Genomic DNA, 27,108 nt, shown 5'->3' on the forward strand with positions numbered 1-27,108 from the left:
GAGCGGGTGTGTAAGGCAGTCGACGGGGCAGGTTGCAGGGGGCTGGGGGGCTGTGTGCGGGGCCGTGTGCGTGCGTGCGTGCGGGCGCGGGCCTGGGCGAATCGACCTGTCAGCTTGGCTGGTCCTGTCTTGGAGCGTCGAGCCTTCCCCGTGCTCCCCGGAGGGCGACGGGGATGGGGGTGGGGGGTGGGGGAGTGATGTTGAGTCGGGGGCGCCGGGGAGGTGGGGAAGATACTACCAACTTGCTGAGCGCGCTCCTGATAATGCTGGTGAGGGTCAAGTTGGCGTCTGGCTCAAAGAAGGGCGCTCGGGGCGGGGGGAGAGGGAGGGCGGGAGGGGACGTTTGTTCGTTGGCATTGACCTCTGCGGTGGAGGGGCTGGGGACCCCTCGCCGCGCCCCCGTGCCGGGACGGGGATAGGCGAGGAGGGGGCGCTGGGCCCGGGGAGGGGCGCCCGGGGAGACCCGCGGCCAGAGCAGCCCAGCCGCCGGGCGCACGCCGCTGTCCCGTTCCGTTAAACTCAACAAAGAAGGGATATGCGTGTTCCTAACAAGTGCAGGATATTTAATTGATTCATAAACTTATGTATAATAGTTTGTGGGTTTTTTTTAAAACGTACTTTATAATGTAAGAAGCACCAGGGTTTTTATGTTGAATTATCTTAAAAATAATTTTTTCTCGTCCTTTTCCTTTTTGATCTTGTGTTTTTTTTTTAAATGTCAAGGTGTTCATTTTTGTAACTCTAAAATGTGAACGTTTCCTTCAGCCCTCCCACCGAAACCGAGAACGAACGACGAAACAAATAAAAACCCCAGATCATCCTCGTCAACGCAGGAAAACGACTTAAAAAAAAATGAAAACGAACGAAAAAAAAAGGAAAAAACACTCAGCTTTCGTTATCCCCGCGCAGGGCGGGGCAGGCCCGGTTCTTTTAGCGTCCCCAGAGCCGCGAGGACATTACAACAAAAATAGATTTTTTTTTCTTAACAATCTCTTAACATACAAAGATAGGAAAACTCTCTGATGCATTGCACTTGGTTCAATGAAAAAAAAAAAAGTTCATTTCCCCCATATATATTTTTTGTGGGTTTTTTTTTTTCTCTTCTAACAAGTCCCCACATCTCCTGTCGCCCTCGTCGCCCCTCGCCTGCCCCTCACAGCGACACTTGGGAGAGGAGCGGCCCCCCCCACCCCGCCCTCCCGCGCAGCCCCGCCGGGCGCGCCCCCGCCCCGGCCCAGCTGGCCTGCAGCTTCCGACCTCGCCCGGGCGGGCGCCCCGCGGCCCCCGGCTCCCGCGGGCCCACCGCGCCCGCAGCCCCGATTGTCTTGGAGGGAAGAGGCGCGTGCGGCCGGGCAGGGGGTCCCTTCCGCTCCCCTCTCAGCTCTGACCCTGTTTAGCCAACCAAACTGAAAAATCATTGCACTTTGACCGCGCGTCACGCCCGGCCCACCCGGCCCCCCCCCCCGCTCCCGCCCCCGCCCTACTCCCCACGCCCCCCCAAGCTCCCGCGGGATCCCCTGTCCCCTGCTTCTCAGTCCCGGTCCTCCCCGAGGGTTGCACGCCGATGAGGGAGGGGCTTCGCTCAACCTCCAATAAAACCCATCCCTGGGGCCAGCCACCTTGTGGCTTCCAGCTGGGGAGGAGGCGCCACTCGCTGGCCCCTTCTGCCCCAGGTAAGGGCCCTCCTCCCCTCCTCCTCCCGCCTGCCGGGGCCACAGCCTCACAAACTAGATGCACAATAAATAAAGCCCACGACCCACCCCTCCGTGCAATGTTGGGTTGACTGACTTTCAGACGATCCTGACCTGTGCTTTGTGTTTTCAGACAGTTGAGAGAGAGAGGGAGGGAGAGAGAGAGGGCGACATGGAGAGAGAGAGAGGCACAAGGACTGGAGAAGGGGCCCAGAAGGGAGATGCAGGCAGGAGGGAGTAAGGCACAGAAAGACAAGCCAGAGGGGCCAAGTCACACCCTGCAGGGGGTTGGGCGTGCTCTTGCTCCCCTCCCTCCCAGGGGGCTTCTGAAGACCCTCTGGACAGGCCCCCAACCCTCCCTTTGGGGAGGTGGGGGCTGCGGGGTGGGGGTGGGGGGGAGATCTACTTCCTGTGGTGTGTTACCAAATTGTTCCCAAGTTGCTCAAATGGAGGAGTTCTCAATTCCAACAGTGAAAGACCCAAACAATGAATGTCCCCCCCCAAATAAAGAGTACAGACTTGACAGCTGAGATCCAGAGAGAAGTGGCCACGGGGTGGGCAGGGTGGTGGGGAAAGTGGAGGGGGACAGAGAAAGCTCCAAAACACTTGTGAGAAAGGACAACACCCAACACCCTCCAAAGGAACTGAAAGTCGGCGAGCAGGACGCCTACCTACTGCAGGTGGCGGCCTAGCCCATGGCAGCAGCTGCCTCGTCCTCCTCGCTCGGCTCCGGGGTCCCCTTTCTGCTCCACTCTCCGGCCCGGCCACAGCAGGGCTGTCTGCGTGAGGGGCAGGGGCACGGACCGATGGGGCGGAGTGAGGGCACCTGCATGCAGGGCTGGGGTGTGAGGGTGACCTGGGGCCCACCTGCCCCCACTCGTGGCGTGGCAGGAGGGCGACCTTCCCAGCCTGGCTGCAGACAGAAGGAAGAGGAGGTCTGTCCCAGGCTGGGACAGGCCGTCGAGAGCACTCGACTCTTTCCTATGGACTGTACAGGAGTCTGGGGCCCCAGGAACTGCCCCTGCGGCTCACGGTGGGGTGGCACAACACCCTCCATTCCAGGAGCACGGAACCAGCTCCAGGGGACGCCCCCTGCCCACCCGGGGGGCTTCTAGCCCAAGGGTGGGGCAGGGGGATGTGGAGGCCACTGTGCCTTGCCCGGTCCAGAGCAGCTGAGGAAGAAGCCAGAGGCAAGGCAGTGAGGGAGGAAGAGGGTGGAGGCTGGAGAGGACAGCCCTCTGGATCAGCACCCCGTCACCTTCACGAGCTGGTCCTCCGAGCTCCCTGGTGAAGCCGCAGCCCTAGCTGAGGGTGGGGGTCCCCTAGGAAGGGTGAGGGTGGGGGACAGCCCCTTCAGAACTGTGCTGGTTGCTTTGTTTGGGGATTTCGTTCCTTTCCCAGAAGGCCAGGAAGGGATGGGGGAGGAAGGCAGTTCTGCTGCATCCTTCCTTTCTTTCTGTCCTGGGCTTGACAGAGTCCGTTTTGCATGTTTCTTTCTGCTTGGCTGCCGGTGCACAGCTCCACCGAGACCTCTGCCGAGGCGAGGGCTCTCCGAGAACTGGGCTGCTTGGGGGCCTGCAGGGCCCCGGGCTGGAGGAGAGAAGGGCTGAGTGGCTGACGACGTCTAAGTTTTGCTTTTCGGTGGGGCTGGGCTGGGCTGGGGGATTTTTCCACGTCTCAAAATTTCTTCTCCCCCCGTTTGAGGAACCTCTTCTTTTCATTTTGTCATTCCTTTTGTTGATCTTATCAGAGGAACCAGGACTGAAACGGGACAAAACAGAGGTGATGCTGAGCACCGCAGGGGCAGGCCCCTCCCCTTGCACCCGGCCCTGTGGCTGCAGGCCGGTGCCCGAGGCCCCTGGAGGCCCGCTCCAGCGGAGCCAAGGACACCAACACCCCACACCGAGGTTCACGCCCGTCCTGTCAGTCCCTCCTCTGGGACTTCTGCCCCCAGAGCCAGAGCCCAGCTGGCCTTCTCACGGGCACCGTGCCAGCGGGTGGGACCCCGCGGCTGGCGCTGGCACAGGCACAGACCTGGGATCTGGCCATGTTTCCAATTGTGGAGGTTTTGTGTGGGTCCTGGAGGGTGGGGAGGAGGCAGGCTGGAGCTTTTGTCCCAGAGGAGTTTGGAGAGTGGGGTGGGGGTGGTCCAGCTTCTTGCTGAGATTTCTTTCTGTCTCTTTGGATTAAAAGCAGAAATTCCTGTCTGCACACCCCAGCCACGGTCCCACAGGCTGAAAGGCTGGGAAGGGGGACACAGCACATGGCTTCAGTCCCTAGCAGTGCCAGGCCTGGGGGAGGGGCCTGCAGCCCACGGAGTTTGATCCTCTACCCTGAGGGCACCAGGCCCTGGGGAAGGACCAGAGGCTCCCTGGGGCTGGTGTCCCGTTCCTCAGGGTGCCAGCAGGGGGCGCTGCCTCCCCACAAACGGGCCTTGGCGACCACTCAGCACAAAACACACCCAGGGTGGACCCCTAGGACTGGGCTCCCTGGCAACGCCCTCCACCAAAGGCTCTGGCCCACCTCGTCGTCCTCTATGGTCTACAGTGCCAGGGTACACCTGGTGGTACCCTTGGGGGCAAAATGGGGGTCCCTGAAAATGCATCTTGGGGCCTCTCCCAGGCTCTGGGTCACAGACTCCAACCTGCAGGGGCCAAGCAGAGCTAACGAAAGAGGCTGTGCTGGGTACAGCCTCATTCTGCCCTTGCTGCTGCCCCCTCCTCCCCACAGGAACCGTGGAAAGAGAGGGCGGGGAGCTACCCCAGGCCATGTAGCCGTGGGCCTCAGACGCATGGGCAGCTCCGTGGGGCGTGCTCCCAGGGAGGGAGGGTCTGTGGTGGCCAGGACGCCCGCCCCCGCCTAGGGCCAAGGCTGCCACCTTGGGATGAGGGCCTGGGGTGTTCAGATCAGCCAGCGTTTCCAAAGAAGCCAAAGTCCAGACAGAATTTCATGTGAAAATTTCCAATATTTAAAACCCTTGTTTCGGACACACAGATTATGCCTGCAGGACGGACCTACCCCTCAGACTCTGGTTTGGGACCATGGGCTGTCAACCACTGTGAGATGGAGACTTTGAATTTCAGAGTTAGAAAGGGCCTTGGAGATCATCTAGAACTTTCTGAGACAATGGAAATGTCCCCTATTTGCACTGTCCAATGTGGTAGCCGCTAGCCACGTGTGGCTTCTAAGCACCTGAAACGTGGCTAGTGTGACGGAGGGACTAAATCTTTCTCCAGATAGTTATTTAACTTATTTGTAAGCAGCCACACGTGGCCAGTGGCTACCCCAGTGAATGGTGCAGATGGAGAGGCATCTGGAAATGTGGGGGCTGAGGGTTGCCGCAGGGACGGGGGCGCTGCCGGCCCTCACTGGGGGGGCAGAGACGCTGAACTTCCTGCCCCCTGCTGGACTACACGCATGGAGGAGGCCTGCCTGAAGTCCACCCCACAGCTGACGCGAGGCCCAAGGGAGGCTCACGGAGGCCTGGCAAGGCGTGGGGGCACCAGCCTCGAGGCATCCCTGGAGCGGGCGAGGGCCGGATCAGCAGCCTGGGCTTCCTCCTGGCCCGAGGAGGCGGAGAGCTGCCTGGGTGAGCCCCCAACTCCCATCCCTGCAGGCTTGGGCCTCAGTGTTTTCTGGGACCCCCTTCCCAAGGGGAAGACTACACTGGAACCCTTACACCACTGCCCTGGCCATGAGCCTCCCCCTCCCTGTCCCAGTGAGGGGGAGGAGGCTGGGGACAACTAGGACCCCACTTCCAGGCCTGGCATTAGGGACAAAGGCGGCTCCCGCGGGCTCCCCAGCACCTCCCCACGGGTCCCAGAAATGGGGGACCTGCTGCCAAGCACGGACTGGCTTTTTCTGCTCACTCCTCCCTGCTTCCTGAGCCAGGTCCAAAACTGATTAAAACTAAGTAAAAAGCGCTGCCCAGGGAATGACAAAATTGCTAAAATTCTCTTTTCTTCCCTCATTCTATTGTTCTCTCTCCATCTGGTGCTCCAGAGATCAGCTAAAGTCACTGGTTACTGTGGAAACCGCCCCCCACGGTACCCCCTGCGCCCGCCGCAGCCGCCTGCCTGCCCCCAGGCCCAAAGGCTCCCAGCTCAGCTTGTCCAGCTCCGGTCCCCCCACCCCCCAGACACACCTGCCTGCTCTGGGGGCCGGGGAGGGGGCGGTGTGTGCAGGGGCCCAGGCCCCTTGCAGAACAAGGGAGAGAAAAACTGTTTCCCAAACTTGCCTCAAACTCAGACTTGGCCCCGAAGTCCAAGCAAAGTGAGCAGAGCAAGTGAAGAAGGGAAGCACCCGGAGGCGGAAACGGGGTGAGCGGGGCGGGCCCGCAGTGCGCCGAGCGAGCAAGGGAGCACAGTCAGAGCTGCTGCAGCAGCGCTGGCCGCAGGAGGGCGGGCGGGTGGGTGGGCGCGGGGGAGCCCTGCCGCCTGGGGCCAGCCCAGAGCTAGGAGGGGAGGCCGACTGCTGTCCCTCCTCTGGCCGGCACCCCCCGCCCCCCGCCAGCAGGGCTCTCTCTGCCTCCTCACACAGAGCGGAGGGGCTGGCTCCAGCCCCTGCTCAGAGCCATTGTTTTTCTTCTCAACACCCCCAAGTTCAAGTTCATCTGGGTGTTACATCATGTCTGGTTGCTCCTGGAAACCAGACGGGTCAGACGTGACTCTGGGAAAGGGGGTGGGAAGCTGGAGGGGGCTGACGTTCTCCTCCCCTCCCTCCTTGCCACTAGGGAGCTCTGAAGTTTGAAGTTTGACAAAGTTTTTTGGCTTTTTTTTTTTTTTTTTTTTGAGGGAGGGAAAGGAAAAGGGAAAAAAAACAAAACCTCAAACCACACACACAAAACTTCCATCCACCAACTTTCTCTGGACTCAGGCCTCAGAGCAGAGGGAGCAGGAGCTGAAAGAGGTGGCCTTGGGGCTCTGGGCCGAGGTGGATTTCCGGGGCTGAGGAAGCCTCCAGGGCCCTGGGCTCACAGGGCAGTGTTTTTGTAAAACGTGCAAAAGAGAGAGAGATTTTCATGTTCTTCTCGGAGAAACCCCGCACTGGAAACGCGGCCTCTGCCCTGCTCCTGGGGGCATCCTCCCTGCGCCCAAGGGCTCTGTGCTCTGGAGGCTCTTCCCAGCCTCCTGGGGACAGGCACCAGCAGGAGGGGGCCTGTGCACAGCCGGGTCCAGGGGCCTCCAGCAGGAGGGCTGGGGGAGCTGTTTCCTCGTGAGAACTGGGGGGCACAGAAGCGGGACTGGGGCTCCAGCAGCTGGCCTCCCCTCTAACAGGATTCATGGGGACTTGGGGAGGGGCCTCCAGGCAGCACCGGGCCCTGCCCTACGAGCCCTGCCTACCGTTGGTGCCAGAGTCTCTGGGCACGTGGCCCACCAAGCCGCTCTGTCCCTCCTCCACCCCTTGCCCAGCCCACCCAAAGCCAGGGAAGAAGGGAGGGCTGGGGGCCAGGGCTTCCAGCCCTAAGCGAAGCGGGAGGAGAGTGACGAGGCAGCACTGTCCTCCTGACCGGCCTCAGGCTTCCATCTTTGCTCGCACCAAGGCTGGCCCAGAGCGCCTCCAGCCTTGGGTCCTTGGCCGCCTTCCCCAGGGCCGGGCTGTCAGAGCTAATTATCCAATTAGCTGATTAGCCGGGGGGGCCTGGGGGCTGCCTGGGGAGACAGGCTCAGCTGGGCGTGCAAAAGCCTGGGCCTTCCAGCCCTGCCCCGGCCGGCCAGCCGCTTCCCCAGGCCCTCTCCAACAGCACAATGCCCTGCCCCTTCCTGCCCGTGCCCACCTCCTCAAGGTGGGGGCTCCTACCTGAGACTGCTGTGGGATGTTCAGAAAGTTGCCGTCCCGGGGTCCGATGCTGACAAACCGGTTGGCAGAGGAGGCGCCTGTCGTTGCGAATGCTGTGGGGAGCAGGGGAGAGAGGGAGAGAACCCATGAGGCCGTGGGGCCCCCCCAGGCACTGCCCTTCAGGGCTGCTGAGAGAGGGAGAGACCGGGTTAGACCACGTCGCCCAGGCGGAGGCTGGCAGTGGGAAGGACAGGCCGCAGGGGCCCCTTGTCCTCTCACTAACCAGGAGCACAAACTGCCGCCACCCCCCAGCACTCTGCCTCAGCCATGTGTCCTCTTTCATGGCTGGGGGTGAGGGAGGGGCCCTAGAGGCTTCAGCTGAGGTTCCACAGACCCCTAGCCAGGCCCTGGGCAGGGCCAGGGAGAGCCCTTGTCCCGAAGCTCCCAAAGTAGACCTTTGCTTTCCCACTGGCCCCCTCGGGTCTGGAGAACAGGGGCCCCGGGAGGGCGGGTGCTCTCAGGTGGGCCCCATCTCAGGTGGGGAAGGCCGTCTCGGCCATGCCACCTCTACAACCAGGGCAGCTAGTTGAGTGCTGCCCCTCTTACCACCCTGGGCAGCCCCAAGGACTGGGCCAGTGGCTTGGGGAACTTGAAGAGGCCCGACAGAGGGCTGAGCCGGGTGGGACGGGGTCAGAGAGGGTCCTAGGAGCTGGCTGCCGACTTGGGGGCAAGGGTGGCAAGGCTCAGGGCCTGCAGGCATTCTCCTCTGATGGATGACTCAGGTCCTATAGTCCCCAAGGCCCGAGATGGGCCAAGGCAAAGGGGAGGAGAAGGCCTGAGGGCCTGGAAGAGCCCCAGGGCTTGGGCACCTGGGGGCAGTTGTTTGGGGACTGAGGGGGCAAAAGGGCCAAACAGCCCTGAGCTCCTCTTGGCTTGTCCAGCTGGAGCCCCATGGGAGGGAGTGAGCCCTGCACCCCCAGGAGGGAGGATGCCCCCTGAGGGAACGAGGAATGTCACAAGCTGCCTGGGAGGCCCCCACCCCCCCTGCACCACATACACCGGGGGCCCTGTGCTCCCCGGATTCTGTCCAGAATACCCCCACCTCCGCCACCCTGCAGCTGGGCTCCCCCCACCCTGCCCCCCTCCAATGACCATGACCATGACTTGGTGTCTCATGGCAGATGCAGATGGGAAGATGACATGAAAAGGATGGAGGGGAAAAGAACTCAAACCGTGAGAAAGAAAGTGAGACAGAGAGTGCGAGACGAGCAGAGTGGTGAGATGGGCCGCCCCCGCCCACCGCTGCCAGAAGTCCTGGCCTGTGGCCTGCGAGCCCCAAGAGTGCCCGAAGCGCGCGCGCGTGGCCCAGCCCACCCACAAACGGCCACCGCCCACCCGCCGCTCTTTCCTTCACGTCGGGTCTACCTCGGGCCTCTCCACTCAGATGGTTCTCTTCCCTTTGACAAAATTTGTCATTGGTTTAAAAAAAAAAAAAAGAGAGAGAGAGAAAGAGATGAAGTAAGCCGAGGCCCAGAGCCCTCTCTTGTGCTTGGAACATCCAACCTGGGGAAGGAATTGGGGGGAGGGGAAGAGGAACAACGAGAAACCAAACGTGAGACTGAAGGGGAGGGTCAGGGGCTGGTCTGCTGCACCTTTAGAGGCCCCAGGGCCCCAGAATGGAGGTGAGGGGTAAGGCAAAAAGGGGATGGTGGTGGCGTCGCCTTGTGGTCACAGTTAATTTTCTTGGTGTGGAGGGCACAACGAAACAACAAAAAAAATCAAAAAACAAAAAAACGAAAAACGAAAAAAACAGCAATCAGGCATGAAGATGGCATGGCTGCGCCTCCCCGCCCCTCCCACCCCGGCCAGCACCCCTGGCCTGTGTGCCCCACTGTGCTCCCCTCCCGCCCCCCGGAGGGGCCTGGGCCAGGGGCCCCAGCTGGGAGCAGCGGGCAGGCAGGGGGGTCCTGGGGTGCTGGCTTATGCGACAGGCCCAGGAGGCCATGGCTGGGGGCTCAGCTCTGCTCTCGTCCAGGCGGGAGGCTCCGTGGCACTCCAGGTTGGGGGGCTTTGGTGGTGGGCGGGGGTGGGGGGGTTCTTTTTGCAGTGGAGACGGTTTGGATGGGCCGGGGACGCTGGGCGTTGTGGTTTCGGTTTCATCGTCCACTTACAAGGTGATGGAGGAGTCAAGGCGGCGCCGTCTGGGGCAGTGCTGGTGGATTTGGAATCAGGCATAGGAAGGGGCACAGGTCTGGCCACTGGAGGCGGCGGCGGTAGCAAAAATGACCCCGGGACTTTGCCCTGGCCGCTACCGTTGGGCTGCGAACAACATAAATAGAGTGACGCATGAAGGCACATCACACACAGACACACGCCCCCTGCGCGGCCGCCCGCTCGCTCCTGAGAGCAGGCGCTCCCGGTGGAAGATGCAGGATGGGGTCCTCTCCTCCGGGGCACAGGTGGGTGAGGGTGTGAGGCCTCTACTTGGTCTCTCGGGTGTTTCTCTTTTTTTTTTTTTTTTTTTTTGTGGTCCTCTTTTGAAGTTGTGGGAGGAAGGAAGGGGGGTGTCCGATAGGTGGTTTGTTATTTCTTAAGGAACACGTTTTAGGTACCAAAACGTGCCACCTAGCCATACGAGCAGCTGCACCTACAACTCGCACGTTCTTGAAGACCTCCTCCTACGGCAGGAAAGATGCGCCAGCTGGCCCCTGCTGTCCCCCGAAAACGTGCACGTGCCTCCCTTCGTGGGCCCCTGAACTGGGGCTGGCTGACCCAACCGAGGACTGCAGGACCGCCAGCATCTGCCCCACGTCATGGCCCTAGGGGGGCGCCAGGCACTGGGGGGCTCGCCCTTGGCTCCAGCAGCCTGAGGACAGTGGGGTGCTGGCCTATTTGCTACAGAACAGCCGGAGAGGAAAATCCATCGCTGCCAGCTCCGGCTCCTGAGGGGTTCTTCGAGCGGACTTCCCTGTACAACGCCCTTGGAAGCGGGGGACACCTGGTCACCAGAGCCGCTCCTTGTCTTTTATTCCCTCTTGTGCCTCATACTTGAGTTTCCTCCTCCAGGCCCCATGCGTGGCCTTGCATTTGTCAGCCTTTGGGCTTCAGGGGACATAGGAACCACAGGGAGGGGTGGAGGCGCCTGGCCTCTTGCAGGCACAGCCTCCCTGGAGAGACCTCCCTGGAGCTCTGGCCAGTGCCCACAATGACAACCTACAGCCCGGGCTCAGGGGGCCAGGCCGGAGCTCTTCATCCTAAACTGGCTGCTCCCTGGTGGGGCAAAGCTCTGCCCTCCCAGCCACCCAGGTGTGAAACCTGGGGAGGCTCCTGTGCTCCTCCTTCTGTTGGTGGGCGAACCCTGCGGCACGCACCCCCTTCATGTCTCCAGCCAGACTGTCTTTCTATCCATGCTGGTTTCGCCTGGACTATGACAATGACTCCTAAGGGGTCTCCCCTGTGCCGACAGTGTGCTCATCAGCTCAGCACTCCGGCGCCCGACTCTGTCCCAGGCACTCTACTCACGTCATGTCCAATCCTCCCACCACGCTGTCAGGCAGTGGTTCTCACCTGGGAGCAATCCTGGCCCCCAGGCGGCACTGGCAATTTCTGGAGACATTTTGGTTAGACGACCCAGGGGGCGCTACCAGCATCGAGTGGGCGGAGGCTGAGCATGCCGCTCAACATCCTACACTGCACAGGACGGCCCCAGGACAGAGGCCGCTCAACACCCTACACTGCACAGGACGGCCCCAGGACAGAGGCCGCTCAACACCCTACACTGCACAGGACGGCCCCAGGACAGAGGTCGCTCAACACCCTACACGGCACAGGACAGCCCCAGGACAAAGGCTGCTCCGTCCAGACGGTAACAGTGCTGTGGCCGGGAAACCCTTTCACAACTGGGGAAACTGAGGCTCTGCACAGTTAAGTGGTTTATCCAAAGTAACCTGGCTGTAACTGGTGAGGCCTCGAATCCACAGCCACAACTATCTGACTCCAGGGATCCTGTGGATTCTTTCCATCAGGCTCATCAACCCTCTTCCCCAAACCCAAAGGAGCTCAGACTTCTCCCATCCCCCGAAACCTTCCACAGCTCCGACTGCATCTGACGAAAAATATAGTCTCCCAGGTGGGCATTTAATGTCCCCACAGTGGAGCCAGAGGGGGTCTTCCACCACTCATGCCTCTGCACTCCCTCTCCCCAAGGACTTCCCCCTGCAAACCGACCGGGGTTTCCAGAATGCAGACGAAGCAGTGAGGGCTGCACACTGGCTCCCTGCAGAGCCATCTGTCTAGAACACCCTTCCCACACCCTTCAAGGCCTGCTCAGAAAACAGTGTCCCCAACGTGGGGACCAGCCGGATTCCCTGAACCACCATCCATCTCTCTTGGCCCTGTTCTTCCAGGATGCTCTGGACCTCCACTGGAGCCTTGGAAGCAGGCTGCCTCCCAGGCTCCTGACAAGCTAGGAGAACGTCACCTCTGTGTGGCCCAAGCGTGCAGCACTCACGCTCCACTGACTGAGCTGAATCAACTAGTCCATCCTGCTGCACTTGAAAACCACAGAGTCCCACGGACGGCCGTGCAGGCCATGCCCTTCCGAGCTCTGGCTGTTCCACCCTCCACCCTTCACCTCTAATGACCAGCACCGAAGTCTCACATTGTCCCTCCAGATGGTTCCCTTGACTTGATCTTCCCTGCCCACCCAGAGGCCCCTGACAAAAGCGAGCAGTGGCTGCTGGTCCCCGTCTGTGTCGGGCTGGAGACCCTTCGTGCCAGGTGTCATTTCCGAAACAGACCCTTCCGGCCCAGGCAACAGCACAGGCCAGAGAGCAGGGGTTTCCAGCTGTGCAGCCGCGGTGCTGAGACACGAGCAGCAACTGCCTTCCCTCATTTCCACGGCCTGTCTGGTTTCAGTCTCGTTCTTCCATCAAGCAGGAAACGGCCCAATCCCGACAGGTCACAGCCTCACTCTTCTCTAGGCCGTCCTGAGCTTGGGCCCCTGGGGGGCTGGGACACAGGGGCTTTCCAGGCAGCCCTCGCTCCCATGGGGTGGTCTCTGCCTCTTTCTAGTCCTGACAGCCTGTTTCCCCCCAGGAGGATCTAAATCGATAATCCCACCCAATAAAGCAAATCCCAGCCCAACACGGCTGGACATCGAAACTCACTGATTTACAACATTCAGTTTCTAGAAGCAACTTCCAGTCAGGCTAGGGTATCTCAGCTCTGGTTGGGATACAAGTTGAGGTTTTAAAAATCTCAAAGTCTTGTGATTTTGCAGTGCCTTAAAACTTTGCGAGTTAAGAGCTAGGAGAAACCTAGAGGCTGGGAGTGCTGCTCACTTTCCTCTAACAGATGAAGACGCGGGCCTGTCCATTCCAGCGCTGGTAGTCGAGGCTGCGCTAGAAGCAAGCTTCCTGCCTCCCAGAGTCGCGCTCTCCCATCGGGCCCTGTGACTTCTCCATCACGTTCACTCGGCGGTCTCTTCTCTCTGCCAGAAATACCTCTAACCAGGCATCCTCTTTCTGCCCTTGGCGTCTCCACCGAGTGGTGTCTCCATTCCCCTTGGCCTTCACTGATTTGGTTCTTCTCAATCAGGGACTTATGCCGGGGTCAGAGGACGAGCCATAGGGGCACCTGGGAACCTGTCTGCAAATTGTCTGTAACATTTTTTTATGCATATATTTTTCTGCCAAGATGATCTGTAACTTCAGATTCTCAAGGAGGTTAGACCTCTAGGCTCTAAATCAGTGGTTCTCAAAGTGGGTCCCCTGACCAGAAGCAGCAGCAGCACCTGGGAACTTGGGGAGAAATGCAGATTCTCTGCCCCACCTCACACCTGCTGCATCAGAATCAGGTGAAGCCTGGCCACCTGTGCGTTGGTGAGGCCTCCAGGTGACTTGTGCACACTGAGACTGAGAACCACCGCCCTGGAAGTGGCTGTGGAGCAAGCCCAGCCTGCCGCCAGGTCAGCTGCCGAGCCCGGGGCCTCTGGCTCTGCCTCATCCAGAGCATGGTCCTGTCTCTAGCCTCCTCTCAGAGCAGGGCCCCATGGAGCAGGCTTACTCCCCCTACCCCGCCACCACCTTGGGCACAACAGGCCACAGGAGGAAACCAGAGAGGCTGCTCTCCAGCTGGGATAGACGCTCTGTTTAACCAGGGTGACTGTTTGCACCCTGTCTGCAGCGTTTTGTCCATGGTTGACTCGGAGCAAGCACCTGCCTCGAGAAGAGAACCTTCTAGGCCAAGTGAGCCCTTAATCTTGAACAGTCAAGTCAAGGAAGAGCCTCAGGACTCAGCTGTCAGGATGTCCAGGGATCAACTGACCCCTACTCTCACGGGTCCTGTGGGTTACGTTTGGCCCTTTGGGCTAAACTGTTCCCCCACGTCGGTCTCATTTTGATTCCAAACCCCAGCTGCCTCTGTAAGTGAGAAGGAAGGCAAAGTGGGGTCCCTGGCCATACTCCAGACCCAAGGCCCCTTGGGAGCTGGGACACAAGCTGGCAGCTCCAGAAGACTCTGCTGGCATCTCTGAAGAAAGTGCAATATCTGTCGGGGGTCACGTCCACTTTTCTCTCCATGCCCCTAAAAGTGGACAGAGCTTGTCCAGAGAGGCGGGCAAGTGTGCTGAGTCTGAGTGTGCTAAGGAGCTGCAGAGCCAGCAAGAGAAACTCTCGCAGGGCAGAGAGGGAAAGGAAACGAGGAAAGCGGAAGGAGGGAGAGCAGGGGAAGGAAAGAGGACTGGCTTCCATTACGGACAGCAAGGGCGAGGAGGCCGAGTGTGCCATGCCCCAGATCACCACACCAGCACTTAGCAAATGTCTGCGCTGCGCACAGCGCCCTAAGGCAGCACTGAGGCGAGTGGCTGAGGGCCACCCGCCATTCTCCCTGGGCTGCCTCTGGCATGGGCTTCCAAACCTTTTCCCCACCATGGCCCTTTGAGCATCCTCCTCATCTGACCTCTCACAGCAGGCTTCCAGACTGGAATGGCTAAGGGCAAGGGAGATGGGCCTTCTCATAGTGCAGCGTGCTGCTGGGGCTCCAGAACCTTCCCAGAGGTCTAGAGACCACCATGTCCCAACCCAGAGTGGTCTCCCAGGGACTAAGCAAGGAGTACTGTCCCACTGAAGGGTCACCTCTGGCCCACCACCACCTGGGACAATTCCTTTGCTGAACAGCCCCACGTTTCTGCTTGTCAGTGACCAGGCCCTAAGGCTTGCTGGCAGAGACGGGCAGTGCGGCCACAGAGCTCCATGGGGAGCCAGTCCCTCTCCCAGGCTGAAGAGCAGAAGGGCTTCTCTCCAGAATCGTAACCGACCAGGGAACCCCTTGTTAACAGTCCTGCCAATGGGAGTCTCCATGACAGCCCCTGTGGAACGGGCCTTCCCTCTGCCCACGGCTTCTCCCAGGAATGACAATGCCTCCAGGGCACAGTGAAGCCTGGAGACATTCACAACCGTCACGACTGCGGAGGGGGCATTGAGCGGGCTGGGGCCGGGAATGCTGCTCAACAACCCACAGTGCACAGGACGGCCCCACACAACAGAGAATGAACATCCCCAAATGTCACTAGTGCCAAGGCTGAGAAACCTTGGTCTAGAACCTACCAAATCCTTGCAGCTCTGAGGTTTAAGGGTGTTAGGAGGTAAGGGGCCCGGGCCTAGGTTGGACAGATCAGGGTAGACTCCTGCTGGGAAACAGAGATCACAAGGAGGGCAAGGAGTCCGAGAAAGGTGGGCCCAGCCACTGCCCCTACCTCTCTGGACCGTGACGGACAGGCCCCAGCACGACACACAGACCCTTGCCCCAGACCTAGAAGAATGAGGTACTCGGCACCAGCTGCTCTCTGCTGCTCCAGCCCCAGGTGGGCTCCGGCTTTCAGGCTCTCTCCCTGTGAGCCCTGAGACAGACGGACAGACGCAGAGATGAGCTGTAGCGGGGCTCCTGGGGCCCTCTGGACTCACCTGTCCGGTGGCCTGGCCCGAGCCGTCCGAGCACACAAACTGCACAAACTCCTTCAGCGAGTCCTGCCCGTGGTGGTGGTGATAGCGGATGGTCGGGTGCGTGAAGTATGGACTCGACTGCTGGATGATGGACGTGGAGGGGAAGTGCAGCGCTGATGCTGTGGCCCGGGGGCTCCCTGCATGTACGTGGGCAGGAGGAAAAGGGCGTCAGGGCCCAGGAGACAGCCAGGGCAGGATGGAAGACGAGGGGGACTGCTGGTAAGGGAGCTGAGGATCCAGAGGAAAAGGGAGAATGGGGCAGGAGCGTTGCTGGGACCAGGGTGAAGAGAGTGAGGCACTGGCCTCTGGCACCAAAGACTCAGTAATCAAGGGAAAGAGTATTTTAATGCAATGTTAAAAAAAAAAGTCAAATTGGCAAACGAGAGCCCGCATGCCAGCTGCCTGTCTTTGTAAATAAATCTGATTGGAGCCAGGGCCGGGGTTAGCACAAGGCGCACGAGGCAGGGTAGTGCAAGTGCATGGTTAGTTCCATCTTTTGTTTAAAATGTTGATATTTGCTCATCATATGTTTTTTGCAACAGTTTTATTTTTTAAAAATATTGCATCAAACTATTATTTATTTTGACAACGGAGATTTTGGGTGTCTCCGGACGTTTTGTGCCGAAGGTGAGTGCCTCACCAGCCTGGCCCTGGTCCAGGGCTTGGGTGGGAGCCTGGAGGAGGGACAGAGGAGGCAGAGGGCCCCTGGGGCTCTGGATAAAGACACGGCCCTGCACCTGTGCAGGATGGCCCGCAACGTGCACACACGCCCCTGCGTGAGAGTGGGTGTGCACCTCGCCACTGCTGCCTAGGCCACATTCTTGTGTGCTCAGCCCTTGCACACGTGTCCTCGCACACACAAGTCCCACCCCAATGCAGGCCCCAGCTCTTCCTTGGCCAGCCGGCCGAGGCCTCCCCCTCCGGTCTGTTTCCAATCAGCTTGCTCTTGCTCTCAGTTTCATTAGGGGGCTGAGGAAACTTGGCTTCTCTCTGGAGTTCATAAAAACTGAGTGGAGCTGGGCCTGCCGCCCTCCCGCTGCCTGTGCAGAGGGCCCAGGCTCCCTGCCCCCACCTTGCCACCACGCCCTGCCCCAGTGCCGGCTGCCTCTGGGCTCCCAGCCAGGAGGCCCGGAGAAGGAAGCCGGGAGGTAAACCTCGTTGTTCTTCGTGCCCTATAGAAGGAGGGAGACGGTGGGCAGACACCAGGCAGTGTCCAGAAAACGTCCAGGCCTCTTTCTGTCAGATGAGTGCCAAGGGAGGGAAGGAGCAAGTGAGGGACTGGCAGGGCTGCAGCCTCAGCTCCACAACTTCCTGCCTGATTCCATCCCCCCCACCCCGGAACAGCGAGGCGTTCTCCCCTCAAGCACCCTGTCTCGAGACTGAAGCAAGAGAGCAGCCCCGAGGCAGCGGGCCGGCTCCTTTCCCTGGGGAGCAGTCCAGGAGTCACCATGGTCCCCTTAGCCTAGCCCTTCACTTCCTGAAAGGGGCAGAGAGGCCCCGGGAAGGGGGCCTGGGCTCCTGCGAGAGCTCTTGTCGATCTGTGCCCCACACCAACCTGGCTGGCCGGGAGCGGGGAGAGAAGAGCTGAAAGGAAGGCAGCGGGCGGAAGGAAAGGAGACCTGGGCTGGAGGAGCCTGAGGCCTCTGGAGTCTGAGGGCAAGTCAGTCAGGCCTGTGCTGCACACGGCACACACAGTGTACACATCCACACACACGCACACATGCCCCCAGGCATGCACACGCCCATGCACACCCGTGCACACAAGGAGTGAGAAGCGGGGAAGGGTGCTGGGGAACTCGGTGAGGAGGCCCGGGGCCGGGCAGCTCTCAGAGGTGCTGCCTCAGAGCGAGGGCCGTGCCCATGCCCCCACTGCTGCACCCCGGCCCACTCAGGGAGCTTGGAGCTGGCCCTGGGGGCGGGCCCTGGCCCCTCCACCTGGCCAGCTGGCCCTCGGTGCTCTGTCGCCTCCCCCACTGCCCCCCCGGGCCCCCCATTTCTCACCTGGTCTGACTCCAGCAAGCACAGGCAGCGGGTGGTGAGTGAAAGCCATGCGCGGGGAGCTGCCCTGAGAGGAGAGGGCACTGCAGAAGTCCAGCTTTCCTGACTTCTTTAGAGAAGCCGGGCCTGGGGGAGGAATCGGCAACACAGGCACGTTTAGCAGGGCTAGGGGGGAGCAGGGGAAGGCGGGAAGCCAGCAGGTCACTCCTTGTCTCCTCAGCCCCCTCCCGGCTGCCCCGGCCCCACCATGCTCCCTCCGGCCTCCTTCGCCCGCCTCTGGCTCTGTTTCTCAGGCCCTGTGTACAGACGGGCCAGCTGTGGCTGCTCCTGACGGGAGAGGAAAACGAGGCCCGTGGGTGTGCCGGGCAGGGGTTGAGCAAGGGGGCCTATCTTGTTCTCCGACAAGCAGGTAACAAGCTCAGGGGGCACAGAATGACAAGCTGGGACGCAGAGGCAGGGAAGGTGTGCAGGAGGAGCCCTGGGGGGCCAGCTTCAGAGTCGGGGGCTCTGAAGATACTGAGGTCTGCTCCGGGGGGCCCTGGGCTGTGGGAGGCTCTGGTGGAAAGAAGCCAGGCTCCCTGCATGAAGGGAAAGCACAGCCACCCTTGGGAGGGACTGCAGTGGGGATATAACACCTGACAAGAGAGCAGGGAGGGGGCTGGAGGGTCGGGGCAGTGGCTGGGGACAGAGCTGGACAAGAAAGGACTCCCTGGCCAGGGGACCCAGCAGCTGGGCTGCCAGAGGAGGGCTCCTTTCAGGGCTTTGCTCTGTTCCTGGGGCCAGAGATGGGGTGGCATTCAGCTGGAGACAGGGGCACAGAAAACACCACATTTGAGCTCTGCCTGTAGGAACCTGATGCTGCCAACCAAGGTCACCTCTGTGCCCAGTGGGCACCACGTCAAACACTGTACGACAAAGGAGGGCGCCAGGGCCAGGTCCTCCAGGAGAGCCTGTCTCCTGTCCTGGGCTGAGCCTCAAGGCTGTGCCCAGGCTGGGAGGAATAAGGTGGAGTTGGGGCAGATCTCCAGAGTGCCATCTTTGAGGCACAAATCCCGTCAGTGGGCGTGGGGGTAGGGGGCTGCAGAACAGAGAAATAAGAGCCCGAGGAATCACAGAGGGAAGAGGTGGGGGAGGGGCGCACTCCCCACCGCCAGCAGAGGTGTTATCTGGCAGCAGCTGTGTGCCACCTGATAGCTGGCACGGTGGGGGGGGAGCGCCCCCACCAGCTGTGCACAGCTGTCCCCATGGCTGCATAGCGCCTCCCCAGCTGTTCCCTGTCCTGCAGCTGGGCTGCTTAATTGGCGATTTGTCGCAGCACAGGGAAACAACACGGTGAGGGGGGGCATCGAGGAAAAGAAGGGAAAGCGAGGGAGCTGGGGGTGCTGCAGAAGGATGTTGGGGGGCCGTGCACAGCAGGACTGCCGGAAGGAGCAGAAACAGCGGGTGCGAGAGCACACAGCCGGGAAAGGAGAGAGCAGGAGCCGGGGAGGGGAGGGCTCCCTGGGAACCAGGTCTGGGCAGTGGGCCTGGGGGCTCACGCCCCAGGACACAGCCGTGGACAGGCCCTCACGGCACACAGTCCTTGAGGAAGCAGTTACTGAACTGAGGTCCTGGCTGCAGAGTCTGCAGGGCCTGCTCAACTCCTTTTCTCTCTGCCTCCCGAGGTCCCCCAGGGAAGCATCTGGGCTGTGCTGGCCCAGGTCCCTGCTCGCCTCACCACAAGGAGACTCTGGGAGGAGCACCGCAGAGGCAGCCTCGCTGGTGGTCTAGGGCCCACTCCCTCAGCCCAAGGCTCGGAGGCGAGCCCTCTCCTCCTCCTCCCAGGGAGCGGAGGACAGAAGCCGGAGCCTGCATCTGGGCAGCAGGAAAGCAGGAGCCTGCCCGGCCCTCCCGCCTTGCTTCTCCCCAGCCTTGGCCCTGCCCATCCATGTGGCCCTTCCCGGTAGGGGCGCATGGGGAAAACACCAGGCAAAACGCCGTCGGGTCAGACCCTCGTCCTCCTGCATCGGAGAGCAAAGCCCCAGTCCCCAGCCTGACCAGAGCAGACCCCACGCACACCCCACACACATGGGTCTGCACTCCCTGGCTCCAAGACACCCACACCTCTAGGACACAACAGGCTGCACCACCAGTGTGTCATGCAGAAGGATCCTGCAGCCAGCCTCCTCATACACGTGTGCGCACACACAGGGGCGCGCACGCATACACTCTCCCTCTGCTACATCTGGGCTCTCCGTGTCTGCCCACACCTCCCGTCAAGACGGGAGGTGAAGGTGGGCGGCTTTACCAGGAGAGGGTGATTGGAAGGGACTGGGAGGACTGAGCTGGCTTGCTGCAGACCTCTGCCCTCTCTAGCCTCCCTGCTTGGTTGGAAGATGACTCTGCTCAGCCTTTATGAGACTCTGCTCCTCTGTGTGGCTGGGGCCTTCACCCCAGCAGCTCTCTCGCCAGGATGAGTCTGTCCCCTCCCCAGGGGACACTCAGCAATGTCTGGAGACACCTGTGGTTGGCACACCTGGTTGGGTGGTTGGGGGGTGCTACTGGCATCTGGTGGGTGGAGGCCAGGGCTGCTTCTCAACACCCCATGGTGCATAGGATGGCCCCCACAGAGAATGATGCAGCCCCCAGTGTCTACAGCACCCAGATTGAGAAGCTGCTTTAAACCATGATGACCATAGGGCTGGGGCCACCTTTCTAGAGAAATACCAAGAGGAGGCGGCCGAGGAGGCTCTGAAGGGGAGGGTACCAGAGGCTCAGTGCCAGGCCTCTGCTTTCCTCCTGCCATGCCCCTGGGCTCTGCTGCCCACTTAGTGACAGTCCAGTTCCTTGTCTCTGCTGCCTCCTTCGGCCTGGTCTGCCCTCTTCTGGAAGATCAAGAGGTGAGAAGACAGGTAGAGGAACTGGTGGGGGAGGCTCGCCAGATAACCTGAGGGGGCAGAAGAGGCTCCGGCTGCCCTGCTCTGGGTTGGCCCCGCAGCACCCATACCTGCATCCACGTCATTGGGCCACCCGCTGGACTGGCTGCTGCCAGCCGCTGGGGAGCGGCCTGTCCCAGGATAGAAGACGTCGTCGACAGGGCTCTCCATCTCGCTGTCATCAATAGACTTGGGGCGCTTGGTGGTGCTGGGGAAGGAGGAGAGGGATCAGGTGGGCCCAGGGGGGCCGAGATACTGGCACCCAAACTGAGGAAGCTGTCCCGAGGACCTCGTGTGGGGAGTGGACGCCCGCTGACAGCAGCACTCACAGCACTCACGGCGTGCCCACCCAGACCAGCCCTAGAGCCCCCAAGCCCACCAGCCCTCCTCCTCGAGCCCTTCTCGGTCTGTGATACCATCATCCACCAAGCGCGTCAAAGAAGGGGGCAAAACCCTCATCTGCTTCTGCGGCCCCACCTTCTAGTTCCCATCAGCCCCCAGGGCCAGGGCCAGGTGAGTGAGGGACTCACAGGGGAGAAAAATGCCGGGGGGGGGGGCGGGCATAAAACTTAACATCAAGGTATCACGTTATTTTATATGAAGATATTATTAAATACCAAAATATAACATTTTAATAAATCAAAATGAATGACAAAAACCTCACAATGAGCCAAACATCCCAGTTTTTAAAAAAAGGACAAGGTCCCATCCTGCCCTGTAGAACTGGCCCTGACAGGGGCTGACATCTCCCAAACCTCTCTCCACTCCATCCCCCTCTCATGCCACTCCCACGAGGCTCAGGGCCTCCTCCACTCCAGCCTGGCAGGACGGCCTCTAACTGGCTGTCAGTCCTGCCCATGCACACTGCTACTGGAGGGTACTTTCTGGAACACACATCCCCAACATCTGCTTAAAACCCTTAAATGGGTTTTAAGTCTAAACGCCTTGCTCTGGCCTCTGAAGCCCTCCGTGGGGGTCCCGCCAGCCTGTCCAGCCTCGGCTGAGACGGAGGCTGCTCTCTCCAGCTGGAGTGTCCACCCCAGGCCCGTAGCAGCCCTGTATGGCTGGGCTCATATGTCACATCCCCAAGAGAGAGGCCTTCCAGGCAGAACCTGCCTTGTTCCACCTTACGTCCCCAGGGCCGAGTGCACAGCAAGGAGCTCAGGGAGTGGGTAGTAGGTGGGCCCAGGCTGCTCTAGAGCCGGCACCCTCAACAAGAGGTGACTTTCTGAAGCACCCACGTGTCCGCCCGCAGCACAGCGCCCGCAGCCCCTGAGATGGCCTCGGGCGGAGGGAAGGCCAGGGTGCTGGGCTTACCTGGTGGAAGGAGGGGAGGTGATGGACCGCCGCCCCAGGGTCACCTGGTTTATGTTGTAGTAGCTGGGACTCTCCAGGTCCGCCAGCGAGAAGTTGGGCCCTGATGCTGTCGCAACAGGAGCTGGGAAGAAGCGAGACGGTGATGAGGTTTGGAAGGCGCGGAGGAAGGCCCACTGAGGCCTCTTTCGTTGCCCTGAGCAGCTCCCAGAAGCCCCAGGGCGAGTTCACTGTGAAGGCTGCTGAGGAAACCTCCTCCTGGCCGCAGGTCGTCAGGAGAGAGCCGTTGGATGTGATTTTCTCCCTCCAAAGCAGTGGAGATTACAGATGGGGCTCTCTGGACACCCCCGAGCCCAGTGCCAGTGGGCAGAGAGCATCCCAGGAAACCCTGTCTGCCCCCCAAAGACCTCATCAGTGGGGGCCACTTGGGGTCCAAGTCCCCCCTCCCCGCCAAGCTCTGCTGGGCTCAGCCCTGGCCCAGAGGAAGGCCTCACTTACTCTGTGATACTCTCACCAGCTCCGTCACATTCCAGACCCCAGAAGTCACAAAACAGTCCTGGAAACTTAAGTGCCCTGCAGAGGGAAAGGACATGGCAGTGAGTCAGGGAGGCCAGGAGCTCTCCCTGCCCCAGCCGCTGTCCGGCCCTGGGGCTCTATGTGGAAGAGGGCGTGGACTGCAGGTCAGCCCCTCCCTCAGGACAGGTGCGAGATGGAGTGGATGGATTGCTGAGTGAAGGAGAAGCAGCGAGGGAGGCCGGGTGGGCCAGGCTGTGGACGGACAGGGGAGGGCACGGGGGCAGGGCAGAGGGATCAGCTGGGCGCGGGCAGGCAGGGGCACTGACCGTTGGGCAGTGGTTTGATGTCCGCATCTCCTTGCTGGTTTGAACTATCTGATTGTCCGGATTCTGCAGAAGACACAAAGAGGGGCCTGGGTCAAGTCCAAAGTGCCCCACGAATGCCAGCTACACAGCTGCCCCCAGCCCGGTAAACCCTTCACTGCCCTCCCCCAGAGCCCAGGGAGCTGGGGAGAGGGGGAGAAAGTGCCACCGACACTGGGGCGGGGGCCTTCTCTGCGTGGGGCGTCCTGGGCACTGCAGGGTGTTGGGCAGCATCCCTGGCCTCCACCCACTAGGGGCCAGTAGCACCCCAGTTGTGACAACCAAGACTGTCTCCAAACACTGCCCCATGTGCCCTGGGGGCAAAGTGACCAGTGGGTGAACAGCACTGGCTGAGAGTCGGGCGAGGAGAGCGCTCAGGAGAGAAGCCAGCGACCATCTCTTTGCACAGCTGGGACAGACCCAGGGTCCCCCCTCCTCCACCTGGCTCAAGCTCCCTGAGGAGCAGCCCCTTCCTCATCTCCCTTCATTAATTAGAGTGGTCCCGCCTGCCTGTGCCACCCCCACCTCACCTTTATGCGTACAGGCAGTGCCTGGCAACATGGAGGGGGAGGTCTGCCCTGACGCCGTCGCCCGCTCTGTGCCAGCCTGTCTGGGCTGTCTCATGCCCCAGTGCCACAGCTGCTCAGAGGGAGCCCCGAGACAAGGGCCCATTGTGTGCTGCGAGCTCACAGAGGGCTGGGGGCAGGGTGGAGTGTGTGTGTGAATATTTTGCTGAGCTTGGGAAAGCCCCCCGCCCCCACCCCCCAGGTCCTCAAAGCTTTGTGTGCCAGGGGCACAACGGGGACCTCCAGAATGCCTGCTCGGGCATGACAGCTGGTGAGAGGGTGGCAGAGGGGGCCAGGGCAGGTTGTGGGGCAGAAGGAAGGCAGGCATTTAGTAAGAATCAGCTGCTCGCAGGGGGACAACGTGGGGGTGGCATCGGAAAACTGTGCCCTGGCGTTAGCCAGGGCTTTGCCTGACTCTGGAGCCACCTGCTCCTGGATCTTGCCCACCATCCACCACCCGAGGTCAGCCTGCTGGCCGGGGAGTCCGCCCCCCACTGGCCTCACAGCTGAGCTGCTCACGCTGGGGAGTGACCAGCAAGGGAGTTCCTACAGGACTCCGTGGGCCCGAGAGATGGCGGTGGGGTCCCTGTGCCACTCAGGAGGAAGGGAAGAGCCCAAGCGCTGGGGCTGGTGGGCAGAACAGAAGGCCCCACCACAGCTCAGACCAAGTTCCTGGCCACCTGCCCAATGTGGCCACTGGGAAAGGACAGGCTGCCCCCAGGACAGTTTCAGGCCTCACTTCCCCTCTCCTTTACCTTGTTTGATTTTTTTTTAATTCCAAAAAATAATAAATCCTGTCACAAATCAAGAAGACAGAGGTTCACAGGGGAAGCCTCAGGTTTGGAGTGCTCCTCCCTTACCTCCCTTTGTGCTCAGCCCCGAGCTGCGGCTGCTTAGGGCTGGCTAACCCCACGGCAGGCCCCTCTTTGCTAGTGGCGCTCTGCACTGGACAGAACCCACAGGCCCTTGCGCCACGCTCCAGGAGGGCAACCTCTCTGTGCCACGTGGCTCGTCTCGTGCATGTGAATTTTCCTGTCGCACTCTCTACGTGGCCCCTTCCTGCTCTCCAGGACTGATTCAAGCCCCAGGTGGGTCAGGAGGGAGCAGATGAGGGCAGAGGCAGCAGGCGGCCCACCAGAGGGCCTCCCTGGACCCAGGCCCTCAGCCGGCGGCTTCTCAGGGCCACTCTTTTCCCTATTCGTAACTCAGGGAGGGCACAGCCGCAGGTCCAGCGTGTGGAGCCCATCAAGGGGCACACACTACAAGCTCTGCTGCCCAGGGGTTCCGGCTATAGACCCCACCCATCCTGGGACCAACGCAGTCTCCAGCAAGCCCTCCAGGCCTGGGTCAGTGGAGTAGGGAGAGACGGAGGAGGCCCTGGACTCCACTCCATGGCAGTGGTCCCGCCCTCCGAAAATGGCCAGGTGGAGACGGAGAGCCACGCGCACGCGCACTCCCAGCCCAGGGACAGAGAGAGAACCCGACAAAGAGATGGAGGCGGGCCAGCGACTGAGGCAGAGACAGACGGGGCTCCAGGAGAGCACGACAGACAGGAAATCCTTCTACACCAGGACACTGCCCCGAAACATTTCTGCTGTTATTACCGCTAGGTCCATGTAATGGACGAGCGGGAGCGAGGAGCCGGTGTGGACAGACCTGCTGCCATGCGCCTCCAGGCGCTGCTCCGGGCGCTGCTGGCAGCCATTTTAGCCCTTGGCAGCCATCTTACGGCTGGCGGCCCCAGCCGGCGGCCCCACAATGCCACCACCACCGGCCCCCAGCATGCTCAGCTCAGTTCCAGGACAAAAGGCAGAGACACTGGAAATCTGGACCCGGGCTCAGAGGCAGAGGAGCCAGCCCTGCGGTGGGGGCAGCTACAGCCAGGGCCCACTGTCCTCATCAAGCGCCCCCTGAATCCCCCTGCCCAGTGCCAAGCGGAAGGGGCAGGGAGGGCCGAGGTGGCGGGTGCACCATGCTCCACTCAGAGGGGGCCAAAGCCCCCATGGGCCATCCCCAGGTGCAAGGCCTCAAGTAGTTCAACAAGCGTGCACCCCTGCCCCAACAAGGCAACAGAGTCCTCAGGACAGTAAGGGAGGTGACGGGGACAGGCTCTTGTCTACCCAGTCAGCTTGGGGGCATGCCTTGGACAAAAGGGGGAAGGAGGCTGCTGGGCCCATGGTGGACAGGCTCCCCGCCCAGACAGGCTTTCTTACGCGGTGGGCTCTTGGGGAAGCTGTGCCCTGAGGTCAGGGTCTGCTCTGGACAGCCCCTGGGGGTCAGGAGCTATGCCCCAGGCTGGCATGCCAGGGAGCACACCACACCCCAGCCCCTTGACCCCCCTCCCTGTCTGGGTTCCCTGGGGGAGAGGATAACCCCAGGCCTCAGGACAGGCAGGAGGAAGGCCCCTTTCTGACACCCTCCCCAGGCCCCGCCTCATGGCTGCTTGGCTTTTATCTGGCAGAATGGGGCTTATCAGAACCACCAGCTGAGCAAACATACAAATCCACAGTTAGTGAGAGAGAAGCCTCTGCCTGAACTCTTTATCTCCTGTTCGCAGGCCCCACCGACTGCCCCTGCCAACGGCACAGGAGGAGACCTGACTGCTGCACAGCCGGGCTCCCCTCTCCGAAGCCCCCCTTCTCCCCTCACCCCGGCCCAGCACAGGGTGGCTCTCCCCTGCAGTCCCTGCCGGGGGAGGGGGGCGTGCATGAGTGAGCTCCTGCCACACAGGAGCCCCACTCCAGGCTCTGCTTTCTCACCGGGGACAATGGGCCAGCTGGTGGCCTGTGGGCCAGTGGAGGGAAAGGGATGGTGTTGGCTGGCACAAGGTGGGCAGCTGCCCGGCTCCATCTTTTATCCTCTCCCGCCCGGCCCACGCCCCCGAGGCTGTCACTCTGATTCCCCAGCCTTTGGGGACCATGTCCCCTGGCAGTCTTTCGGGCCTTGGCCTTCTCCCCAGCCTGGTTACCAGAGCAGTGGGGACCCTAAAGTGCATACCTCCAGTTGAGGGCCACCTGACTGAGGCTGGCAAAGAAACTCAGAGCCCCTACCTGCACCTCTCCTCAGGGACTAGGCTGCCTTCACTTCCTGGAGCCTGGAAGTGGGACAGAGGGCCCAGGGGCACCACCACCTCTCCTCAGGGCCCCGAGGCAACTCCACATTTTCCCCCGTCCTGGTGCTGAGGATCAGAGCGCCTTCTGTGTTCTCAGCTTCCTCCCACGCTGCCCATCAAATGCAGCCTTCTCAAAACCGAGGCCAGCCACTGCGCCCCACAACGGATGCCCTGGGTGGGCAGGAATCGGGTCCCTGGGCCAGGTTTGGAGATGGAGAGAATTCTGGAGCCCACAGCCTGCCGTGGATGCTGCCAGTCAGGCTGGCTCAAGTCACACACGCGAGCATGCTGTGCTGATCGGCCTCCCTGAGGACCTGGGCTGCTCATGCGATCCACACCTCTGAGGCAGAGGCCTTGCCTGCCAGGGGGCCTCAGGGCTCTGGCCACTGCAGAGCCTTCCGGAAGGGAGGCTTAAGCAGGAGCAGGTGATAAATCTGGCGTGGGCCCAAGTGGGCTCTGCAGAGCAAGGCTCTGAAATGGGATTCCGTTCCTGGGTCCGGGGCTGTCCCCCCATTCACCCACACGTCCTTGGTCACCCCCCACGTCAGTGACTTGTGGACTGGAGACCTCATGCAGCACCCAGACCCGGGTGAGGCTCAGCCGACAGTCGGCAGCATGGGCCCTTCCCTTCTTCAGGTCCCTCTGTATCTCCTGGGACAGCCACAAAGCCCTCCCAGTACTGCCTTTCTCAACCCCCACCAGCTAGACCTTCCCAGCCCTTGAAGCCCCCCTACTTCCTTTATTGGGCTCTTTGCCTTTCCCTCTGGAATCCCATTTCTGGTCTCATTTTGCTCTGTCTTGGCTCCATGCCCCCTCTCTGTCCTTCCTTCTCCTTCACTTTCCCTCTCTCCGG

The 27,108-nt window shown here is 61.1% G+C and overlaps 1 protein-coding gene across 1 annotated transcript in view; it reads right to left on the reverse strand.

The window, feature by feature from the left end:
• Positions 1 to 2,078: 2,078 nt before the first annotated feature.
• Positions 2,079 to 27,108, reverse strand: part of NFIX (nuclear factor I X) — a 65,207-nt gene continuing 40,177 nt past the window's right edge. Inside the window, exons 2-9 of the mRNA XM_004442555.3 lie at positions 22,542 to 22,604; positions 22,198 to 22,272; positions 21,703 to 21,823; positions 20,457 to 20,593; positions 17,474 to 17,596; positions 15,434 to 15,609; positions 7,491 to 7,582; positions 2,079 to 3,452 (exon numbers count right to left, since the gene is read on the reverse strand). Coding sequence (XP_004442612.2) covers positions 7,511 to 7,582; positions 15,434 to 15,609; positions 17,474 to 17,596; positions 20,457 to 20,593; positions 21,703 to 21,823; positions 22,198 to 22,272; positions 22,542 to 22,604 — 767 coding nt within the window. The 3' untranslated portion in view covers positions 2,079 to 3,452; positions 7,491 to 7,510. The remainder of the gene's footprint in view (positions 3,453 to 7,490; positions 7,583 to 15,433; positions 15,610 to 17,473; positions 17,597 to 20,456; positions 20,594 to 21,702; positions 21,824 to 22,197; positions 22,273 to 22,541; positions 22,605 to 27,108) is intronic.

The sequence above is a fragment of the Ceratotherium simum genome, chromosome 39, assembly GCF_057802395.1.
Source record: "Ceratotherium simum simum isolate JZ-2026a chromosome 39, ASM5780239v1, whole genome shotgun sequence".
Taxonomy (NCBI): Eukaryota; Metazoa; Chordata; class Mammalia; order Perissodactyla; family Rhinocerotidae; genus Ceratotherium; species Ceratotherium simum.